Source organism: Aedes albopictus, chromosome 2 (genome assembly GCF_035046485.1).
Source record: "Aedes albopictus strain Foshan chromosome 2, AalbF5, whole genome shotgun sequence".
In the NCBI taxonomy this organism is placed as follows: domain Eukaryota; kingdom Metazoa; phylum Arthropoda; class Insecta; order Diptera; family Culicidae; genus Aedes; species Aedes albopictus.
The window spans coordinates 193,812,018-193,836,154 of NC_085137.1; the positions used below are offsets into that span (position 1 = coordinate 193,812,018).

At 40.0% G+C, this 24,137-nt stretch overlaps 2 protein-coding genes across 2 annotated transcripts in view; both read right to left on the reverse strand.

Annotated features, from left to right (window-relative positions):
- The window catches only part of LOC109413726 (6-phosphofructo-2-kinase/fructose-2,6-bisphosphatase 1), a 393,602-nt gene extending 376,895 nt beyond the window's left edge, over positions 1-16,707 (reverse strand). Inside the window, exon 1 of the mRNA XM_029873591.2 lies at positions 15,122-16,707. Within this exon, the coding sequence (XP_029729451.2) occupies positions 15,122-15,215 (94 nt within the window). The 5' untranslated portion in view covers positions 15,216-16,707. The remainder of the gene's footprint in view (positions 1-15,121) is intronic.
- Positions 1-24,137, reverse strand: part of LOC109622675 (uncharacterized) — a 517,321-nt gene that overhangs the window by 378,988 nt on the left and 114,196 nt on the right. The window lies entirely within an intron of this gene.

Genomic DNA, 24,137 nt, shown 5'->3' on the forward strand with positions numbered 1-24,137 from the left:
GGGTCGCTGGTACTGCTGGTATTGTGAGCAGTGCTTGAAGAATGAAGCGTTTTTTTACCAAACGAAGTAAAATTTAATCCTCTTTGAACTGCGCTTTTCAACTCAGACCGGTAGCTACATGCCTTCATTATTGGCTAACATGATTCAGAAGCAAGTGGGTTACTTACCAGGAACAAGCTGGTGTAATAAAAATAAGAGGATATCCAATAGTTCATCGTGAAATTCCTCCAGGAGTAACTTGATAATTTCTCCAGGGGTTCCTCGGGAATAGCTTTAGCAGTTCCTCAGACATACCCACAGGAATACCTCGGTAACTTCTTCAAGAGTTTTTGGGAATTCCACCAGGGAATCCTAAAAAATTAACGAGGAAAATCATCCATACGTTCTCCGGGAATATCTCCAGGACTTCCTCGGAAATCAGTCTAAAGGACGAACACAAAATTATTGCAACACCGGTAATTTTCTTTAAAATTTCATGTATTCATCGGATCAAAACCAAAATTGCAGAGCTGTTTTATACATATATTTACCTCAGTTTACATATACTGGAACAGTAATTGGTGGTAAAACTTGGTATGGTAAAATTTTCGACACTTACGCTTAACGCCATCCATAAAAGATTGAAAATTTTGGTATCCCACACCTTTTTGATATTTTTCGATTTTTTTCCTTTTCCGCGCTTGTGCGCCAAAGTCAATCAGCATATTTTATTTAGAAGCAATATGATACAGCTCTGGATATTCCTTGGAGTGTACAACATTTTTTCACTCATTTTCACTTTAATCACTACCATCTTGATCGCAACAAAACACACGACTTTTCAGGATGTGAACTATAAACTTCAAAGAGTAACTATACAAAATTTTAATTATTTTTGTCCACCGGGAAAAAAGTTACAGCCAGTTGTAAGTGTTGCAATAATTTCGTATTCGCCCTTTAGGAGTTCCTCGGGAATTTCTCCAGTACTTCCTTGGGAATTTATCAAGGAATTCCATGTGATGAGTCTCTCGGAAATTTCACCAGAAGTTCATTTCCGAGGAACCTCCAGGAATTTCAAACAAATTCTTTCAGTAGATCCTCGGAAAATGCTCCAGAAGTTCCTTGGGCATATCCGAAGAAGTTCCTAGGAAATTCTTCCAGGACTTGCTCGGGATTTCCACTAGGAGTTCCTAAGAAATTATTCCATGCATTTCTCGGCAACATCTTCAGAAGTTTGTCGAAAATTTCTCCAAAGCTTTCTCGGGAATTTCATCGGGAGGTCCTCAGCAAACTCTCCAGGAGATCCCTGGCAATTTTTCTAGGAACTTCCCAAAATTTTCTACAGAATTTGCCAAGAAATTACTCCAGGAATTCCCCCAGGAGTTTCATGGCAATTCTTCCATGTGTTCCTAGGAAATTTCTCCAGGAGTTCTACGGGGCTTCCTCCAGAGGTGCACTGGAAATTTCTACAGGATTTTCAAGGGAATTTCTCCAGGAGCTCCTTGGGAATCATTTTCCTGGAAATTTCTCCAGGAATTCCAAGGGAATTCTTCAATCCATTCCTTGGCAATACCTCCAATACGCTGGAATACCTCCAAAAGTTCCACGGGAGTTCCTTCAGAAGTTCATTGGAAATTCTTTCGGGAGTTCCTCAAGAATTCTTCCTGGAATTTCTCATGAATTCCTTCAAAAGTTCCTCGGGAATTCTTCCAAGAGTTCCTCAGAAATTTCTTCAGAAGCTTCTCGAGAATTTATCCAGAAGTTCTCCGGGAAAACCTCCCGGAATTCCTCCAGGAGTTCCCCGGGAATTCATCCAGAAGTTCTCCAGAAATTCCTCCAGGAGTTCTTCAGAAATAACTCCAGATCCAGAAGAACTCCAACACTTCTTCCAGGAGTTCCCGGGAATTCCTCCAGGAGTTCCAATGATTTCTGAAGGAGTTTTCTGAGAGTTCCTCTATTAATTCTCCGGAAATTCCTCCATGAGCTCCCCGGGAATTCCTCCAGGAGTTCGCTGAGAATTCCTCGAGGAGTTTCTGAGGATTTTTTCCAGAAGTTTCCCGGCAATTCCTCCAAGACTTGTTCGCAATTCCTCCAAGCTTTCACCGGGAACTCTGATAATTCCTCCATCAGTTCCTTAGGAATTTCTCGAAAAGTTTCTTAGGAATTCCTCAAGGAGTTCCTTAGGAATTCCTGAAGGAGTTCTCCGGGAATTCCTGCATGAGTTCCCCGGGAATTCTTCCAGGAGTTCTCCGGGAATTCCTCTAGGAGTTCCCCGGGAATTGCTCTAGGAGTTCCCGGGAATTGCTCTAGGAGTTCCCGAGAATTCCTCCAGGAGTTCCCCGGGAATTCCTCCAAGAGTTCCCTGAAAATTTCTACAGGAGATCCAAGATAACTCCTGCAGGAGTTCTCCGGGAGCTCCCAAGGAAATCCTTCAGGAGTTCCCCAGGAATTCCTCTAGCAGCATATTTATTGCACCCATAAAAAAAAAACTTAAAACGCTCCATAGAAAGTTAAAAAGCATATATTCCATGAAAATGTGCAATGTTACCCATGAATTATTAAAACGTTACAAAATTTATAGAAAATGTGTCGGTAAAACATAAAATTTTCATTAAAGTGAAATTTTGAATCAATAAATAATACTAAAGTGCTCCATAATTATTATTATTTTTTATCTGTATTAACGAGATTTTTAGCCCTAGGCTAGTTCATCTCGGGACCCACACTTTACTTCCCTTCCGAAGGAAGAACTTACATTTTGCGAGTTTGTCGGGAGTGGGATTCGATCCCAGGTCCTCGGCGTGATAGTCAAGTGTTCTAACCATCACACCAGATCCGCTCCACTCCATAATTAAATGCAAATGCTCCATAAAAAATAAAAATTGTACCCTCTATAAAAAATAGCACCACACAAATTAGAAAAATGAACCATACTATTATCAAATTGTAGATCAATTCTTATTTTCTATGGTACAGTTTGATAATAGTTATGGTGCATTTAGCTATTTTCTACGATCAACTAGCTGTAACTTTTCAAAAAGTCCATCGAATATTCTCAAATTTTTACTATAAGTTCATCAACTAATTGTGTATTGATGGTCCTAATTTGGAAAAGATCGGGCTATTGTCCACGAAGTTATAAATATTGTTTTAAAGGGTATAATTATCCGATAACCAGCTTTGAACTGTTATATCTCCGGTTTCAATTAACACATTTCAATGAAATTTTGACCAATTATGACTTATATAACGAGCTATGAAAAACCTTTAACATAACTTAAAATTCTTAACACGAAAGAAAATTATAACGGTTAGATTATTTTTCTAATAAAACATCAAATTATCCAAAATTTTAACATCGTTTCAAAATTCAAGATGCAAATTATAGTTCATTTAATTTTCCTCTAAATGACTTATATAGGGTATGTGTGACATCAGTAATCACATGCTCCCATATTAATCCTATTCGTAAACAAGCGATTACGGCACCGATTGATTCCGTTCTTTTTGTTTTCATGTGTGCTCACTTCTAACAAAAAATATAAAAATAAGAAATAAAACAAACAGCGCTACAATCCTTTGTTTTTCGTAGGATGAAAATGGGAGCCACATGCTTAATAAAGGAACCAATACCCTATAAATGTGTTTTGAAGAAAAGTAACAACATAGCCGGCAATAAATTGAGAAAGTAATGGGATGCATATTAAAAATAGATCAATTTACTAAAAAACCGTGAAATCGCTATAACTTTTTCTCTTGTTAAAAAAATTCAAGTTTAGTTGAACGTTTTATAGAGTTCATTATAGAAGTCATTAATGGTCAAAATTTCATTGAAATGAGTGATTGAATTCGGAGATATAACAGCTCAAAATTGGCTATCGGATAACTATACATTTTCAAGGAATATTTATAACTTCGTGGAGAATTTGTTTTATTTATTTATTTATTTATTTCGTCTTCGACTGTGTCGCACAGACTACCTCTTAAATTCTAATTTAAGCTAATTTTAACTCAACACAATTTTACATACATATCAAAACAGATTAAAAAGAATTGCCCGATCTTTTTCAAATTTATATCACTAATACACAACTAGTTGGTGAACTTGCAGTAATAATTTGAGAAAATTTGATGCAATTTTCGAAAAGTTACAGCTAGTTGAACATTTTTTAAAAAGTGAAAATTTTACCTGTCCCGATCATTTTGTCTATCCCCTGTATGTTCATTCTTTATAGAACGCTATTGTTCGTGCAGCTGAAAATCGGAATTTTTGACACACGAAAATCGACTTTTCTCCTATACCGTGTGTCGGATGTACGTTGGGCACAGTGCGCTGGATAGAAGGCCAGATCCGCTGTCCAGCGCACTACGTCCGACGTTAGGTTTCACGTATAGATTTTGAGAAAATTCGATTGTCGGGTGTGGGGAAACTTCGGGTTTCAACCGCGACGACAATATTGGATTATCAATAGAATAATTGCTGTTTACATGTTGATTGATTGCTCTCAGTTGGCGCTAGCAGCGAAAAATGCAGACGAGAACCTTTATAATAGCATCTAGTTTCCAGCACTGACTGCCCGTCGGCGACACCATCGCTTGTATTCAATGCATCGTCTGTGCTACTCTCGATTGTCAACATTCTCAAATTTTCACCTCAAGCTGACGGAAGCATTCCCGAGCAGAGGGGAATATCAAATTAATAACTACGAAATTACGAAACCTGTTTTTATATCTCGTTTTGTTATTATTGTGTTATCAAGGCATTACGTTTCCATAACATGTTTTGTTGGACAATCTTATTTTGTTATGACTAAGCTATTGGTATACAGTCATAAAATGGCATTTCAATATTACATTTTTTGTAGAACAAGTTTGATTATTATTGAGAGTGTATAAATACTTTATGCTATCCCAAGGAACAGAAGTAACTGAAATAACAGTTTCTTAAGCTAAAGTTTGCTTAAGAATTGTTGATTCCATTCCTATACAGCAAAAATGTATTTAAAATGTATATAATAAAAATGTATATTTTTAATGGCACAAATGTCCCAAATGGAGGATAACGTGCCTCTGGAGCCGGCCTTCAGATACGTCATTCAACAACGTTATTTACAGTATTTCGCGGGTTATGCTTCAGAAATATTTTATTTATTTATTTATTTATTTTTAACTATAAATTTGGGAAGAGGGAAAACCCCTTTGAGTGATTTCTAAAACTATGCGTGAAATCATTCTCAAAAAGGCACAAAACCTCTTTATCTTTTCGAAAAACATTATAAACAATATTTAAAACTAAATAAATGCTCTTCCGGAAATCATCCATAGCTGAGCCGTAATCTTGAAAAGAATTCGTCAAACGATGATAATGATCCGAGGTACTCTGTATGGGGACCGAAATTCGAATGCTGAAAATATAAGAGAAATATTTTATATTTTCACATGTTTTCCTTGTCGTTCCAGAGGATGAAGTAGGATCTAGCTATTTGTGGTAAAAGATTACATGAATAGTTCAAAATACGCCTATGAGGGAAAAGAGAAACTGAAGTTCGCAATGATTGTTCCGCCGTTATCACATGCTAGTCTAAATATGTGTAGCAATGTCAGCCAACACGAAGTCATGTATGATGTAGAAAAGGATGCTAATGTGGAGGCCATATGCGTACATGATTTCATTTAACCACGGGTAAAGTGTACGCATATCGCCTCCACTTTAGCATCCTATTCAACAGCATGTGCGATTGTTTTATATCATAACTAATTTTGCTTTCGGGATGTTATCAATAACTCTTTAATATCAAAACTTGTTCTTGAAATATTTCCCAAATATACTGTTATTAAGTTGTTATTGACACTAACAAAACATGTTATTAAATTGATTTCCCAGGAACAAATTTTTGTTATGCGACTTGTTATTTTGCCGCTTATGACAGACAAGTTTATAACTCAATATGTTATGTTAATAACATAAAAATAACTAATTCCATTATGCAGTTATTTTGCCAAAATAACGCATTTTGTTATGCTGTTGTTCTTCTCTTCTGCTCGGGTTGTCGTCAAGAACTGTCAAATCGTATGGAAAAATCGCGAAAAATGTTAATTGTTAGACAACAGGATAGTTTTGTGAAAAGTTAGTGAATAGAAGTCAAGAATTGTTTGAAAGGGCAACTTTTAATGTTTACTTCGTGTTCCGGAACAACGTTTTCACCGAGAAAATGCGATTTTACTACCACACAAAAAAAGTACCATCTGTTTTATTTTTAGTTTGGATTGTCGATCTATTTGCCATGGTCGCAATAATCTTTTGCCTTTCGAAAACTATCAGATGTGGGTGTGTATATTTCGTGTTTTTCATCTGCTAAGGATTTTTAAGAATTTTCACTGAAGGTTAATTGCATATAGGGTATTGGTTCCCTTATCAAGCATGTCGCTCCCATTTTTATCCTATGAAAAACAAAGGATTGAAGCGTTGTTTGTTTTGATTAATATTTTTGTATTTTTTGTTAGAAGTGAGCACGCATGAAAACAAAAAGAACGGAATCATCCGGTGCCGTAATCGCTTGTTTTCGAATATGATGAATATGTGAGCGTGAGATTACTGATGGCACACATACCCTATTGGGATTGTGAAACTAAATGGGTATTGGAAAAGTACTAAAAATTCTTAATGATGCATAGATTTTTTGGAAATTTTGCAGTGACAGACAGCGTGTAGGTATTAAGAGGTTTATGTTCAAAATTTCATTCTTTTCATTTGCCAGTTTCCCAAGTAAAAATTAGTACTGCACAGAAATAATTTACGCACGTTCTACTGTTTCAGTAATATGCACATGACAAACTACTACCTACACCGATTTCCATGATATTTTACGTGAAGTGAACACATATCAAGATATTACCAGGCTAAATTTGAGAAGCTTTAATATATGTTTTACAAAGTCATTGACGTGTTTGCTTGTTCAAATTATTGCAGATAAAGGTTTCAAGTAGAATGAATTTAGGAGGGGCCCATATAGCCGAGGCGGCAAACGCACGGGTATTCAGCATGACCATGCTGAGGGTGGCGGGTTCGATTCCCGGCCGGTCCAGGATCTTTTCGTAAAGGAAATTTCATTGACTTCCTTGGGCATAGAGTATCTTCGTGCCTGCCACACGATATACGCATGCAAAATGGTCATTGGCAGAGGAAGCTCTCAGTTAAAAACTGTGGAAGTGCTCATAGAACACTAAGCTGAGAAGCAGGCTTTGTCCCAATGAGGACGTTACGCCAAGAAGAGAGAGAGAGAGAATTTAGAAGGAGCACCCTGTTGAACAGATGGAACGGTCTCCCTATTCGACATTGTCCGAGATAGCGTGATTACATCCTTGCAAGCAATCAATCTCTCTACGCCCGGTTGCAACAAGTCTCGCGAGAACTGTTACGATGCATTCTAGGAGTGCAATCGCCAACAACGGTCACCATATGCCACTATGAGGCAACAATGCAATTAATATTGTTGTAGTACAGCACAAAGTCCACTTGGCGTTAGCTGTAGGAACGAGCCGGTGCGGTAGGCACGCGGTGCGGCTGTCTCGTGCCTGATTACGTCCACTCAATTATAATAGCAGTCAGCCATACCCACCATGCCACACCGGCCACAACAAATGCATGCATGCAAGTGGCAAATGTCACTCTACTAGCGGTAGTACGGAACGGATTCGAACCAAACGATAGATAATAATACGTGCCTGACGGGACTTCTGGGGAAAGTAGAACGTGGTCAATGGTCATGTTCGTGTAGCAGTACAGACTATTCAACGATATGTGAGTATAAGAATTTCCTGCGAAGTGTTTGGCAAATTGTAACAAATAAATTAATTTAAATAACAACTCCTAATACTTTTCGGCATTATATCCGAACTGAGACATCTCAGCTTACCGTTCTGTAAGCAATATTACAACTAGTTGCGACTGAGAGCTTTCTTTGTCAAATGAGCGCGATGATATTCAACGCCTTGCAGCCCATGGAAGTACAGGAAATTTCCATTACGAAAATTTTCTCGATCAACTGGAAATCGAAAACATATCCTTTCAGCGTACCCTGGCTAAGTTTACTGAATTGTTCAAATTGTATATGAATTCAATAGTAAGAAGGACGTCGTTTCAAATTTGAATGTCTCATAACATTCCTTCAAGTAACATGAACAATCTCGACAACAATCAGGAAGAAATATTCAATGAACAAACTGACGGAAGCAAACCTATCCTTCGATCAGTTGACACCCCCTGTTGAAGTGGTTGTCTCATAACCGGTGTGTTTATGAAAACATTTTAGAATTATTGTATTCTCATAAGAAGCGATCTTGGCAACAGCTGACTAGCGTCGAGCTTAGCCCAGGTGAGCGTTAAATACCTACCTATTGAATGTGTGACAAGCGGTGCTGTTTACCGTGATGCGATGCCATTGAATATGTACACACAACGTTGTATGGCAACTAAACCAGTAGATAGGCACATCGAAATACAAAAACAAGCTTATATAGACGAGCCCCCGGCGACAGTTCAAGTTTGTCGACCTTAGAGAACAGCCCGGAAGATTCGATAATATTGATAAACACATTCGAAGGATATAACATGGTGCTGCGTTTGTTTGCCCTGGCATGTTTTGATATTTTTGTGATGGATAAAGCATTGTCCAACTGGAATCCGTACGCATTAAAATATTTCATGCAAATCAGTATGTATCTTTTTTTTATTTGAGTATCACAATGACTAACAGTTCCACAGTGGTTCATTATGCAACTGAAATGAGTCGCACACGAAAAAATAGTTACGAAATGCAACTCATTTGAACTGGAATTATCTCACAAGATGGCGCTGCTGTAAAATATCTGTCAAATCTCCGCCAAATAATGAGATACAATACACCTAGAGTGACTGGAAGGGAGAGTGGCGTCAGTGTCAAAATTGGAACAGCGATCATCTGTCAAATCCATACAAATTCCCGTGCCAAACGAGCAGGAGACCTGTCAACATTGGAACATGACGCCACTCTCTCTTCCAGTCACTCTAAATACACCGAAATTTTTTACGACGGTATTGTCCATAGCGGAGATTTATAGATTCCGACGCGAAAAAATGATTAGGCTTATTTTCAGCGTAGGTTCATTATAATCATTTGTTTATTATACAAAAATATCGCCAAAGGTGTACTCAACAACGTAGCGTAAAATATTCACCAGGACGCACTCTGTTTTTATATCTATGGGCCCACACAAGAAAAATCCACGCAACTAGTCGCAGTATTTAGTCTAAACAGGTGGAATCTCCACAATAATGGTATCGCGTCAAAAAACCACGTTATTTCAAAAACCGTCGTAAAAATGTCAAGTCACGGTAGATGTAGACCTGACCCGGATTTTTTACGGCGGTTTTTGAAATTACGTGGTTTTTTACGTCGGTTTTTTTAAATAACGCGTTTTTTAAGGACTTACCGCGTAAAAAGAACGACTAAAAAACTTCAGTGTAATTATTCAAATTATTTTGATGTTTCCCACAAAGATGTTCATCTGGACAAAAATTGTAGCCCTTAATCCGCCCTAATCATGTTTTTACTTTTGGCTGATAAGGCTGACACAAATTTCGATTTTCTCTTATGTCACCCCCCTCGGAAAAGTTTTGTCGGAATTCGACATTTTGAGGGGGGACACAAATAAATTATTTCGGAATTTTAAAAATTTTAAAGTGAAGTTAGAGCCGTCGAGAAAATTTCTTAACAAACCCGATGAGTTTGACAATTTTGCTTAATTGTTTGGGTATTTTTTCATCAAAAACATTTATTATTTATTATCCTCCCTCCTTGACGTCGTTGCAAAGTGACAAAAGAAGAAAATGAGATTTGTTCCAGCCTAATTAGGACCAGTGCTGAAAATGTCATTTCGACATATCTAAATGCAACCACCTACAGCTCACTTTAGAAGCTGAACCTGAGAATATGGTGTATGAAAGCGGGTTTTTCCGTGACTTTGTAGAACTGATCTAGCCGCACAAGTTTTTCATATTATGCATATTTTTAAAAGGTTTCTGATGTCTTCCATAGCGTATTTACATTTTGAAAAAATCATAAAGTTGTATGATTTGGTTACCTTTCAATGTATTTTTTTATATAAATCGCAACATAATTCAAAAATTTTCCCCGATAATTGTATCACAGTTACAGAGTTTAGTGAAGTTTAACACATCTAAAATTATTTGCCTAAAAGATACACGGATTCTTTTTTAGATTTTTTTATATGTTTTAAAAATCTCAAATCTTTCTCTTCTAATTTACTTGGAAAATTAACTTCACGAAAAAAAGTGCAGGGATGTCCAAATTTTAGAAAAATGTCTGGTTTAGATTTATTCTACTAGATGGCACAAATTTACCAAATGGAGGAGAACGTGCCTCTGGGCTGACCTACTGATACCTGATGCCCTAGTAGTAAATGACGCAGTTAAGTGAATAAGAAAATATGCATGAAAAAATATATGAAAATATCGTCTTACTGATGTCTTGGCTCACATGTCCTCACAATTGATTTCTATCAGGATTCTCTCAGGATAATCCAATTATGCTACAATGATTCCAGGGATTCATTAATAAATGTTTCCTTGGCTACCTTCTACTAAACTAATCAAACAGATACATTTTACTCACATTCCTTGAGAAACTCCCTTAAAGATGCATTCCGAAATTGCGGCTCTCAGGATTCTTTCAATTACTCCTTACGGAATCTCTTCGGCGATTTTTCCGGGATACATCCAGGAATTCTGCGGGATTCTTCCAGAGTTTACTCTCGATATTCCGCAGAAGTTTCATTCCGAGATTGCTCCAGGAGGGACGAACTCCTTCCCGGATTTTTTCATAATTCCTTCCAAGATGTGTCCAGGGCTTCCCAAAGCGCTCCCAAAATTCTGTTTCTAAATCCGGAATTCCTGTATGGATTTCTTGCGAAATTCTTACAGGACTTCCGGCTGGGATTTTCTTAAAAGATTTCATGAAGGGTTTCTTCTCAGGTATCCTCTCGAAATTACTCCAAAGATTTCTACTTTCTATTCCTTTTTACCAATCCTGGGATAAGATATCAGTATTTTTTTTTCATCAGTATTAACGAGATTGTTAGCCCTAGGCTAGTTCATCTCGGGTCCCACGCCGTACTTCCCTTCCGAAGGAAGAACTCACATTTTGTAAGTTTGTCGAGAGTGGAATTCGATCTCAGGTCCACGGCGTGATAGTCAGAGGCTTTAACCATCACACCAGATCTGCTCCACGTTGTCAGGATTCCTCCTGAGAGACCTTTTGGGTTTTAACCATAAATTGATCTTGGAATACTTCAAGGGTTCCTCGTAAGATTCCTCCAGAGATGTCGCTCTGAGCTGGGGTCCTTATGAGATGCTCATCAGACTCCTCCAAAAATTTCTTCTGGGTTCCATCTCTACAGATTTCACCTCAGATTCTGAAATTGTATCAAACATTCCAAAAGAGATGTCTTCCTCCGGAGATTCTTTGAAGGATTCCTGCTGTTATTTTTTCCGGGATTTCTCCAGGGAGTGCACACAGTATTTCTACACTGAATTCTTCAAACATTTTTCCCGAGATTCTTTCCAGAATTTCTAGCGGGGTTCCGTACGTATCCTATCAGGATTTTCTCATGATTTGATCCGAAATTTTTACCATGATTTCTCTAGGTTTTCTTGAATACCTCTACGAATTGTTCTAAAAAATCTACTAAAATTTCTACAGGGGTTATCCTACGGCGATTCCGGCATTCTTCAAGAGATTACGGATTCTTCCACGGAGTCCTTCCGAGTTTCATCCAGGAACTACTCCAAGGATTTCTCTAGCGAGTATTCCATGGATTTCTGCAGTGCAGAGGTTCCATCAAGTTTCCTTGGAGCTTTTCCCAGGACTCCATTCGACGTGTGAAGAATTGACATTTGTTAAAATTCACGCATAAAAAAGAATCAAAACCTCTCAGGACTAGTCTCGGGATTTCTCCAAAAAGGTCCTCACGTAATTTTTACCAATAGTGTTACCAAAATTCTTCTCGAGATCCATCCCGAAATTACCTCCGGGATTCCTACAAGGCTGTATTTTGATCCTCCTATACGTATTCTTCGGCAGATTACGTACAAGATTCGATCCAGAATTTCACCTGGAATTACTCCAGGGATTGCTTCATCAATTTTTCTGTAATACCTTAATGCATATCTTTGGAGTTCCCGCTAAGGATTTCTACAACAGTCGCTCCCGGTAATGCTCCAGGAATTCCTTCAGGAATTCTTCCAAGGATACCTCCAGGTAATAATGCAGATATACCTCCCAGGTTTTCTCTGGTATTCACGTTTGCAGGATTCACACATTATTTCTGGATTCGTCCGAGGGCTTTCTACTGTGATTTCTGCTCAATTTTTCTTGGGATTGCTCCCAGGATTTCTTTTCCAGATTTTTTCCAGAGATTCTTCCCATAATTCCTTCTTAGGCTTTTTGTCAGAATTCCTGTGAGAACTCTTCCAGAATTTTTCCTGAGATTCTTTCAGAGATTGATCCCAATATTTCATCAGAATATCTTACAAGAGTTTTAATTTCTCCTAGTATTCTTCCATCGAATTTGAACGAGATCCCTACAGGAATTCGTACCAGAATTTCTCACAGGACTAATCGCAAGGCCTCTACCACGATTCTTCTCAGGATTACTCCAGAGATTCTGGACTTTTCATGTACTTCTTCTTCAGAGATTCCACTAAGGCTACCTACTGAGGTCGCTCCCGGGATTTGCTCCAATGATTTCTGCAGGAAATCTTCCATGGATTCCTTCAGAGATTCTTTCCGAGATTTTTAATTGCAACTGAAACTTCCTGAAGTACCTTGGGACGTTTTTGATGCTAATTCAACGACTTAAGACGCCCTGAAAAGCACTATAATTTCCCAAATTGCCCAAAAGCTTCTTGCGACTAGTTGAAACGCATTTGAATCGCCACAAAACGCCTCTGAAACCTCCTTTAAACGCCCTTAAACACCCTGGGGTGCCTTTAAACGCCATGAAAAGGCCTGAAATGCGTCTTAAGACATTTCTAAAACCTCCAGAGACTTTCCGAAACGCCCTGCAACGCTTTGAGGCGCATTGAAACGTCTCTGAAATCTCCTAAAATACCCTTAAATGCTCTCAAACGTGCTAAAACGCCTTTGGAACGCCTTGAAACACCTCTGGAGAATGAAAACGTTTTAAATTTATCAAGAAATGCCTCTGAAACCTCCTGAAACGCTTAAAACCGCATCTGAAACAAAATTAAAAACATCTTAAGACGCCTTTAAGCGTACCTGAAAAGCCTTTAGACGCCTTGCAAAGCTTCTGTACCGCCTGTAAAAGTATGAAATGCCTTGATACGTAATGAAGCACCACAAAATGCACTGAATCGCTTCTGAAACCTTTTGAAACACCCTGAAGTTTGCTGAATTGCTCCAAAACTTCTTGCGACGTCTTGGAATGCTTCTGGATCACCTTGAGATGCCTTGAAACGCCCTTAGAACCTCATGAAACTCCCTGAAACGCTCTGAAACGCCCTAGAATGCCTTAAGACGCCATGAAACACCCTCAACTGTCTTGAGACATCTCTGAAACCTCCAGAGACTTCCTGAAGCGCCCTGCAATGCCTTGAGAAGCCGTGAAACGCCCTGAAATTTCTTGTAACGCCTTGAAATGCCTCCCAATACTTGTCATAGAAGAGTCACGGCGGCACAGGTTTTTGTTACGCAAAAGTCACTAAGACTTACTTCTAGAATTAAGTGTTTATTTGTTAGAAATGTGTCACAGTGACGTCTGCGCAACAAAAACCTGCGCCGACCTGACAAGTGTGTTACTTGGGCTCTGGATCGCACATTATAAGGAAAATAATCTACGGGGAGCGGACCTGGTGTGATGGTTAGAGCACGTGAGCACCTGGGATCGAATCCCACTCCCGACAAACTCGCAAAATGTGGGAAGGGAAGTAAAGCGTGGGTCCCGAGATGAACTAGCCCAGGGCTAAAAATCTCGTTAATACAGATATAAAAAAAATCTACGGGGTGTTTTATTTTTTAATAATTATCACGGGATTTTTATAATGAGTTCTCCTGGAACTATTCCACGGATTCCTACATGGACTAACCTCCATGGATTCCTCCCGAAATGCCACTAGCAATTTCTACAGGGGTCGCTACCGCGAATTTCCATGACTATTTCAGGGTTTCCTTTCACAATTTCTTCCGAGATTCCCATAGAGGTTCCTCCCAATTTTGTTTATGAACTTTCTCCGGAATTTCTTTAGGATTTTTTTTTATATCGACATACATCCTAATAGGTATTCCTCCAAGAATTCCGCCCAAGATATATCCTGGCATTACTCAAGAGATTTTTTTTTTCACGGAGTCTTCTTGGAATTCCTATAGGGATCCTTTCCGAAATTTCTTCCGGAATTCATACACACATTTTTTATTCGATTTTCAGAATTCATTCCAAGATTTGTTCTGTAGGAGTCACTTCCAAGATTCCTCGAGGGATTCCTCCAAGGATTCTTTTCTGAGACTTTTCCAGGAATTCTAAAAAGTATGCTTCCCTTAGCATATCCTTTGTTAAGTTAAGCTGGAATTTCGCATTCGCGTAGTTGATATGGAACCAATGCATCGTGAATTTTCATACAACTCTGTCCTGTCACGTATGCAAAAAATCAAAAACGTCAAATATCTAAGATAGTTTGAATTAGCGTCAAGATAATGCGCACATCAACTAAATTTGTATGAAAGTGTGTGATTTATACAGACGAATGTTATAGACTAGCTGCAATGCTTCAGTGCTTGTGAAATTTCAATTTCCCTTTCAACACCTTTATACACGACGATGTTCCGAAACTAGGTCACGACAATATGGGCAGCAAACTGCACCCACCCACAAGCTATTTTTGCACTGGCAGCACCCGATGTACGCACGTGACCTGTGCCACCCAAACAAAACGGGCACAAAGTGCATTTCTCTTCGCCTCACTGTAAACGTGAACGACCTTGACGACAGTTAAGCTGGGGCTGCTGTTGCACTGCACTAGATACGTGTAAGGATTCCCTGTTATATCCCGATAGTGCTCGATACTTACGGTTACTGTAGTAGCTGGCATCCGATCGTCCATTGAGGGCATCCTCGCCGGCTTGGGCCAGCTTGGGATCGTTGGTTGTCGCAATGGGGGCCATCTTCTTCCGCTGTTGTTGCGTGTCGTTTCCGTGTCCTATTCGTCACTCGCAGCTGATACAATGCGGGGTGGGTATGATGAGGTTTCACTTGTTACCTTGACTCGGTTTGGATGCACAACGTTGGGGATGTGATTTATTGATTTTTGTGTGGTAATTGACGAGAAAATTCACTTCGAGCTTTGTTTTCACTGCAGGCACAGTAAGGGACGATTCCACAAATTACTGAGAACGCTGACTGAACTAGATTTCAGCGAAGTTGTTGCGATTTTCCCAAACCGTGTAATTACTGGTTCACGCGCGCGATTAATTGACTGATGCAAGTCTCCCGGTTATCTATTAATCACTACCCGGAAATTTCTTCAATATCCCGAACGAAAAGTGTCTGAATTTCGCCAAAATGGAACCAAAACAAAAACCGACCGAACGGATGCACCCACGTCGACGGAACGCGAAAATGCACTTGTCCAACTGCAGTTGCACTTTGTACGCTGGCGCGAAACTACCACACTATCACGTTCCGCTTGATGACAGACAGCAGCAAGACATAGAGCAACAGTAGAGCAGCCAGCAGCACTAATAACTCGGGATGGCCGTGAAACAGGTTGTTAAACTCGAACGCGCGCGTTTTGTTGTGCTCTTGCCTCTTCGGTACGGACTCTGAACCGAACTGACCGAACCGGATGGGAACTTGGGGTATTGAGCTGTGTCGAACGGGGGCACAAATCACCACTATCAATGAGGCTTATTCTCCTTTCCTGGTGATAGATCTCCACAAGCTTCTCGTATTTACAAACAGCCGTTTCAAATCAGAACCAAATCACCTAAGCTTGCCGGGTAGATTGAGCTGAGTTGACCAATACGGTAGGTCCTTGGTGTGTATGAGAATCCAATCAACGTGCTAGATGTTACAGTATTGGTAGATGCAAATAACTATATTCATTTGGCCAATTCGTTACCAATCAATTTTCTCTCGCCAATCTTAAACACGCGCGTTACGTAAAGCAAGGAAACTCCCCACCCTAGAGCACAGCGGTCTTGTAGCACTTTCTCGTCTCTGGTTCGCTGAAGTGATTCGATGAGGTGTGTTCGATCAGCTTGCGGACATACGCGGACATGCCATGGGCTATGACACGGGAACTGATCGGGACTCCGGGGTAGCCAGCTCGCTGCGGGTTCTGCTGAGCCAGTTTAATAACTCTCGCCGGAACGGGTTACTTCAGGAAATTCAACGAACTCGAACTCGGACACTCCTCCACAAAGAACCACGGCGGCGACCAACAACGGCGACGATCCAACGCACAACGCGCGATACGAAAGCACAGACAGACAGAACTGAACTGAATTGTTCGCGATGAACAACAGCAAGATTCGCAAATAATGTATGTAGTTCAAAATCTAGAGCGAGATGCCGAATGTGCTGAACAACTGCGTTTGACAAAGACTATAGCCGCGGACGGACGAGGACGACGACGACAGACAACGTTGGCTGGCGGAATACAGAAGAAGATTAAAAATAATTCTTGACCGTACGGTGGCGAGTAGAAATAAAATGTGAGCGATTGCTGTGTGTGGTACGACACGGTGACCGTTTGATTGCAGGGTACATTGGGGTAAAATGCAACTTTGAAGGAATAGAATTAACATAGTTGATGATGAACTGTGGAACCACCAACACTAAAATTTAATGAAATGAAAAGCAATAAGGTTGCAAGGAAGGATGAGATCTTGGTCGAAATTCTAAAGCGTGGAATCGAGCAGTTCCACCATTCATTCAAATGCATCAAATTCTAATAAAGGTATACCCGAGCAGAAACGAATAGCAAGTGAATAACATATATTCATCTTAAATACTATCATACCTCGATATGCCCTTGATTAGGTGGTAATAGGAGACAAAATAACAAAAACGAACACAATAACTTTATATGAATAACACCTAGAAAATAACTTACTTACTTTACTTCCAGTCTTGGGCACCCACGGTGGTGCAGAGGGCCGAATTGAAAGATTTCCATCCTGGGCGATTGCCAGCCATCGCCTTGACCTGTGGCCAGGTCCAATTTCTGTCGACTTGCTTGATTTCGTTGTTGAGGCTGCGCCGCCATGAGCCTCTGAGGCTGCCTCTGCTGCGATGTCCTGCTGGGTTCCAATCTAACGCTAGATTGCAGATTTCGTATCCGCCCCTGCGTAGAGTGTGGCCGACCCACCACCACTTTCGCTCCCGAATTTCTGTCGATATCGGCTTTTGATGACATCGACAATGGAGCTCCACGTTGGGGATCCAATTGTGAGGCCAGCATGCACGTAACACATACCCCGTAGGCATCTATTGATTAAGACCCGCAGCCGTTGGATGTTCTTCACTGATACATACCAAATTTCACTGGCGTACAGCAGCACAGATTTCACGGTTGAATTGAAAATTCCCTTGGCAGATCATGCTGAGGTGTTGATGGCGTGGCCGACACTTGAAAAGGGTTTCCAAAGTGCTCGAACCAGCGTTTCAACTGGTCAGCCGGGTCGGTCAGTAACTGTCCAGACGTGTCTTTCACGGGCAGCGTAGCATTCATCTTGGTCCCACTAAGGCGATGTGGAACATCGTAGAGGAGACGGATGTCACCGGTGTTTACGGCTTTCTCGCTGAATAGTGCTGACGGGCTACGGCTTTGGCTCCTCGTGTTATCGCTCGTCCTATCGCGGCTTTGGCGTTCCTTCGTTCCTCTATCTTCCTCCAGGTATCATCTGTTACCCACTACTTTCTCCGGGTGCGTAGCTCACCCAAATTATTCTCGCCGGAGGCTATGAAGGAGTTCTTGATGGCGTTCCACTGATCTTTTACGCTTCCACCTTCTGAAATATCCGCAGCACGGTTCTCTAGCTCCTCGACGAACGAACTTTTCACCGCAACGTCTTCCAGTCGGCGTGTGTTGAACCGGCGCCCGATTTTCTCCTCATGCCGATGAATCCTAGCAATGCGCAGTCGAATCTCGCCGATTAGGAGATGATGGTCGGACGCAATGTCAGCGCTATGTTTGTTCCGCACAAGGCTCTGTCTCCATTTTCGGCTAATGCAGATGTGGTCGATTTGATTTTCCACGACGCCATCACGGGAAACCCATGTCACTTTGTGCACTGATCGAAGAGGAAAGAGCGATCCCCCAATCACCATGTCATTGTTGCCACAAAACTCTGCACACAGCTCTCCGTTTTCGTTCATTTCTCCGAGACCATGGCGTCCCATGACGTGCTCATAATCCGAGTTGTCGTAACCAACCTTCGCGTTGAAGTCGCCCATTAGGATCTTGATATCACCTTTCGGGATCTTGTCCACCACAGCGTTTAGTTGGCTGTAAAAGTTCTCTTTGTCTTGCAATTCGGCAGCATCGGTTGGCGCGTAACATTGGATCATGGTAAGGTTTCGAATCCGTGTTCTGAATCTGGCTACAATTATCCTCTCATTAATAGGTCACTTCATGAGCGCTGCGTAGGCGCGAGCGCTGAGCAGGAAACCAACTCCACGGTTGCGAGGAACGTGTTCACCTCGTAGGCCAGAGTATAGCAGAAATTGGCCCAACTTCAATCTGTGTTCTCTAAAGTTCGGCCAAGGGACTTCGTTGAGTCCTAGGATCTCAAGCTTCATACGGCATGCCTCATTGGCTAGTTGTGCCAGTTTACCCTGCTGGGCTAGGGTTAATACATTCCAAGTTCCAATTCCTGTCCGCTGTTTCACGCTAAAGTTTAGGAATTCCACCAAGTAATCCTATACGAATTCCTTCGAAGATTACTATACCGTTTTCTTTAAGAAATCTGCCTTGAAGAATAATTTGTTTTCAAACATCTTTTAAGTGATTATTGCAAGGATGATTCAGTATTCCTCTTAGCATTCCTTCTGGAATTCTTACAGTGTTTCTCCGAGGATGTATTCAAAAATACTTCAGAGTGCTTAAAAAAATGCTTGCAAATGCTTCATAAAGTATGTCTCGAAATATTTGTTGATGAAATCCACCAAAGATTCTATCAATGACATCTGTAAGAATTCATCTAGAAGATCATTCAAAGAATTCTTAAGATATTTCAAAAAGAATTACTATAAAAAATCTCCAATGATTTTTACGGAACCAGATATTCGTCCAAGAAATAATATCGGAATTCCGCTAGAGGAAGAATAGTCCTTCTCATTTCATTTCATTTATTTAGTTCACATCAAATTCATGATAATACTGAATCAACAATTTGCCGCCATAATACTCGATTTGCAGCTGCAGCTCTCCAACGTCGGTCACGCCCAACACTCGCCAGATCACGCTCCACCTGGTCCGCCCATCGTGCTCTCTGCGCTCCACGCCTTCTTGTACCAACCGGATGGTTAGCAAACACCAACTTTGCAGGGTTGTTGTCCGGCATTCTTGCAACATGCCCTGCCCACCGTATCCTTCCGGCTTTGGCTACCTTCTGGATGCTGGGTTCGCCATAAAGTGCAGCGAGCTCGTGGTTCATCCTTCTCCGCCACACACCGTTCTCCTGTACGCCGCCGAAGATCGTCCTTAGCACCCGTCGCTCGAAAACTCCGAGTGCTTGCATGTCCTCCTCGAGCATCGTCCACGTCTCGTGCCCGTAGAGAACCACCGGTCTTATTAACGTCTTGTACATGGTACATTTGGTGCGGGGGTGAATCTTTTTTGACCGCAGTTTCTTCTGGAGCCCATAGTAGGCACGACTTCCACTGATGATGCGCCTTCGTATTTCACGGCTCACGTTATTGTCAGCCGTTAGCAAGGAACCGAGGTAGACGAATTCTTCTACCACCTCGAAAGTATCCCCGTCTATCGTAACATTGCTGCCAAGGCTTGTCCTGTCTCGCTCAGTCCCACCTACCAGCATGTACTTTGTCTTAGCCGCATTCACCACCAGTCCGACCTTTGCTGCTTCACGTTTCAGGCGGGTGTACTGTTCTGCCACCGTTCCAAATGTCCTAGCAATAATATCCATGTCATCCGCAAAACATACAAATTGGCTGGATTTCGTGAAGATCGTACCCCGGCTGTTGAGCCCGGCTCGTCGCATAACACCTTCCAGGGCGATGTTGAATAGTAGGCAGGAAAGTCCATCACCTTGTCGTAGTCCCCGTCGAGATTCAAATGAACTGGATAGTTCACCCGAAATCCTTACGCTGTTCTGCACACCGTCCATCGTTGCTCTTATCAGTCTAGTCAGCTTCCCGGGAAAGCTGTTCTCGTCCATAATTTTCCATAGCTCTGTGCGGTCGATAGAATAGTCCTTCTACAATTTCTTTAATTTTACGAGGTTTCTTTCAGAAGTTCCTCCAAATATTCCATTAACTCTTTATAAGGCTGAGAAAAATAGAAGAATTGTCAACGCATACTATTATGGAAATGATTATATACATGATTTAATGTATAAAGCAATTTTTGTTTGAAAGAAACTCTAAAAAATCTAATCCCGTAACGTGGGTAGATCACCTTAGAACGGTGCGTTACGGTGTAAGATCTACCACATTGCATCAAATTTTAATCTTGCTATTTTTTGCCTAAAGTGGTAGCATACCAGATTAAAATTTGATGTATTTTTGTAATGGTCATGTTTTAACCCTCGAGCGATCGCGCTGTTGTATTTTGTACAACACGTTGAAAAAATCTCGCTTTTTGTACTCAGCATTAGCGTGGTGCTGACGCAAGTAGCCAACCGCGCGAGTTACGGAAGGTTAATTTATGTTTTGTTTTTAACTGCTAATAAACCTTTTTGTTTCAGGAGGATTCAGGTATTTTTTTGTATAATAATACCATGTTTTAAAAATAGTAACTGTAACGAGTGTATCACTTATGCCTTATTCAGTATGTATTACTTAATCTTTTATTCTCTTTTCAGTGAAGAATCATACCACCATTCCTGGCGCACTAATCAATATTTTTTAGCAAATCACCGTATACATCATCATATTAAAACATGCGAACATGTTTAAATATCTATATCGTTATCTGGAAGCGTTTGGTACGGGAGGTCCACGCTTCCATCTTTCCCCTCGATTTCAAGGTGTAGAATGATGACTATGTTGAAATCTTTCTATCCCTTGAAATCTTTCTATCCCTTGAAATCTTCTCTGCGGTACATGCTGCGCAGTTGGCCTGGCCGTTAGACAAGAAAAATGATAGACTTGAAAAGTCTTCATTTTCCAGGATGCATTCAAGTAATGGCTGCGTTAGTGTGAGATTAGATTAGATTAGATTAGATTAGATTAGATTAGAAAGAAACTCTAAAAAATCTAGGTGGCAATACAGTTGCCACTGCCCGTTTACCCCAAAAACGAGCATTTGAGGTGGCTCGTTTAGGCCACCAGCGCTGGTGGCAATATTCTTGCCACTGCCCGTTTAGGGTACTTTTCTTCTTTTGACTTCGACAAAATACCGGAAAATAGATTTTGGAGTAGATTAGGGCTTAATCCATAATATAAACTGTGTAGTTCAGCTCATGTCAACCCATAATTTGGTTTTCTTAAAATGTTTACTAAATTTATAATTTTACAAAAAGTTTGAGCAAATTTTCTTCACTTGACCGCGTGAAGAACTAGCTAATTTAGAGACTACAAATGGCTTCCAAATTGTTGTTATAGCTTTGTTTAGTAACAAAAAAATACCAAGCGTTGTTAGTAATCCCAATTTTGCGTAAACCAAAAAAAAAGTTCGAAATATATTGTCATAAAATATAAAATATAAAAAAAAATACAAACAGTAGGTGGCAATATAGTTGTTACTGCCTTATAAAGGGTTAATGATTTCCATGGAAATGATGTATTTCTTCAAAGATTCTTCAAGGATTTCTCAATTATTCTCTTACATAAAGCCTTTCAGTGATTTCTTCAAGAAATTTCTTCGAGCATTCTTCACTCATCTTGGTGTTTTTTAAGCTTTCTTGAGATTTTTTTCAAGAACTCCTAGGATTCCTTCAAGAATTACAGCAACGATGTTTTCGAAAAAAAATCTTCAAGGATTATTCAAGCAGTTTCTCTAAGGTTTTGAAAAAGAGATTCATCCTAGAACTTCTCCAGAAAATTTCGAAAGAAACCATTGGATGATAATACAAGAATTCCTCCATGGATTCCTACAGATATTTCTCTAAGGAAATCTATAGGAATTCCTTCTGGAATTTCTCCAACAAATTCTATAAAATCTATCTACTCTAGGAGTTTCCATAAAGATTTTTGCTAGCATTCATCTAGGAACTCTTCTAAAAATACCTATTGCGATTTTTTGGAGGACTCCTTCAAAATTCTTTTGAGAAACCTTTTGAAAAATCATTCTAAGTTTCCATCTCAGTCGAGAATTTCTACAGAATTTGTTTATGATTCCTCTATAAAAAATATCAAAAGATTCATCCAGAATTTCTTCAATGATCTTTTTGGGACTGCTGTTAAGGTTTTGTCAATCATTTGTCAAAGCATACCTTATTATATTTATTTAACAGTTTTTCCAATTGCTTTAGGAATTCTACCATGATTTTATTCGAAATTTTTAAGGAATTATTTCATAGATGCTTTTAAAAATGCCTTTCAAAATTCTTTCAGAATATTTTGCAAAGATTACTTTAGGAGTTCATCTAATAAATCCTCTTATGATTTTATTCAAGTTCTTCTTCTTCTTCTTGGCGTAACGTCCTCACTGGGACAAAGCCTGCTTCTCAGCTTAGTGTTCAATGAGCACTTCCACAGTTTTTAACTGAGAGCTTCCTCTGCCAATGACCATTTTGCATGTGTATATCGTGTGGCAGGCACGAAGATACTCTATGCCCAAGGAAGTCAAGAAAATTTCCATTACGAAAAGATCCTGGACCGACCGGGAATCGAACCCGTCACCCTCAGCATGGTCATGCTGAATACCCGTGCGTTTACCGCCTCGGCTATATGGGCCCTGATTTTATTCAAGTATTCTTTTTGAATTCCTTAACTGCCCCCACTCGCATAACAGTCCCATCTTTGCTGGCATTCCTATTCATATGGGACAGTTATGCGAGTGGGGGCAGTTAAGGCCGTTACAAATATGTATTTCGCTTTTTGTCGCACCACTCTTTGGCTGGTCGAGAGGAGGGGATAAAAATAATAAAGCATTTAATCAGAAAAATATTAAAAACACATCGGATTTGTTAAAGAATTTTTAGCAAGACTCGATATTTTGATAAATATTTTTATCTGCCTCCTCAAAATGCCATTTTGAGCCAAAAATTTTTGAAGGGGGAGAAGGCAAAAAGTAAAAATTAAATTTGTGTCAGCCTAATGATTTCATCAATCAAATATCTAAATATTCAATAAGCAATTTCATACACGATTTCCCCAGGAACTTTATCTATAATTTTGTACAAGAAATCCTTCGGGATACTCCTGCAAGTTTTTTTTTTTTCAAAGATTCTTACTCAAACTCCTCTAAGAAATTCTATAGAAGTTCCCCAGGGGATCCGTTGAGTGTTTTTGCTGGTAATGCTTCAAAAAATTCGTCCAATAAGCCATTCAAAGTTTCAGGAATACCTAAAATGAATACTTCAGAAATTCAAACAAAAAAAAACCTTTCCAGAATTCTTACAGAAATTCCTTCAAGAAATTAGTAGAATTCGATGAATCCTTCAGGTATTCAGGTACCTTTAAAGATTTCAATAACGATAATACCAATGGTTCGTTCGGATTTTCTACAAGAAATTTTTCTAACGATTCCAGTGACTCCACGAATTCTTTCTTGGATATCTCTTGCGATTCATTTAAAAATTACTCTAGAACTTCTTCACAAATTCTTCCAAGGTTTTCTCCAAAAATCAAAGCTCCAGCGATTGTTTCGGGAACTCCTCCATGCGTTTCTGAAGGAATTTCTACAGTGATATACCCACCAAATCCATAAAGAGTTTCTTAAAGATTTCCAAAAA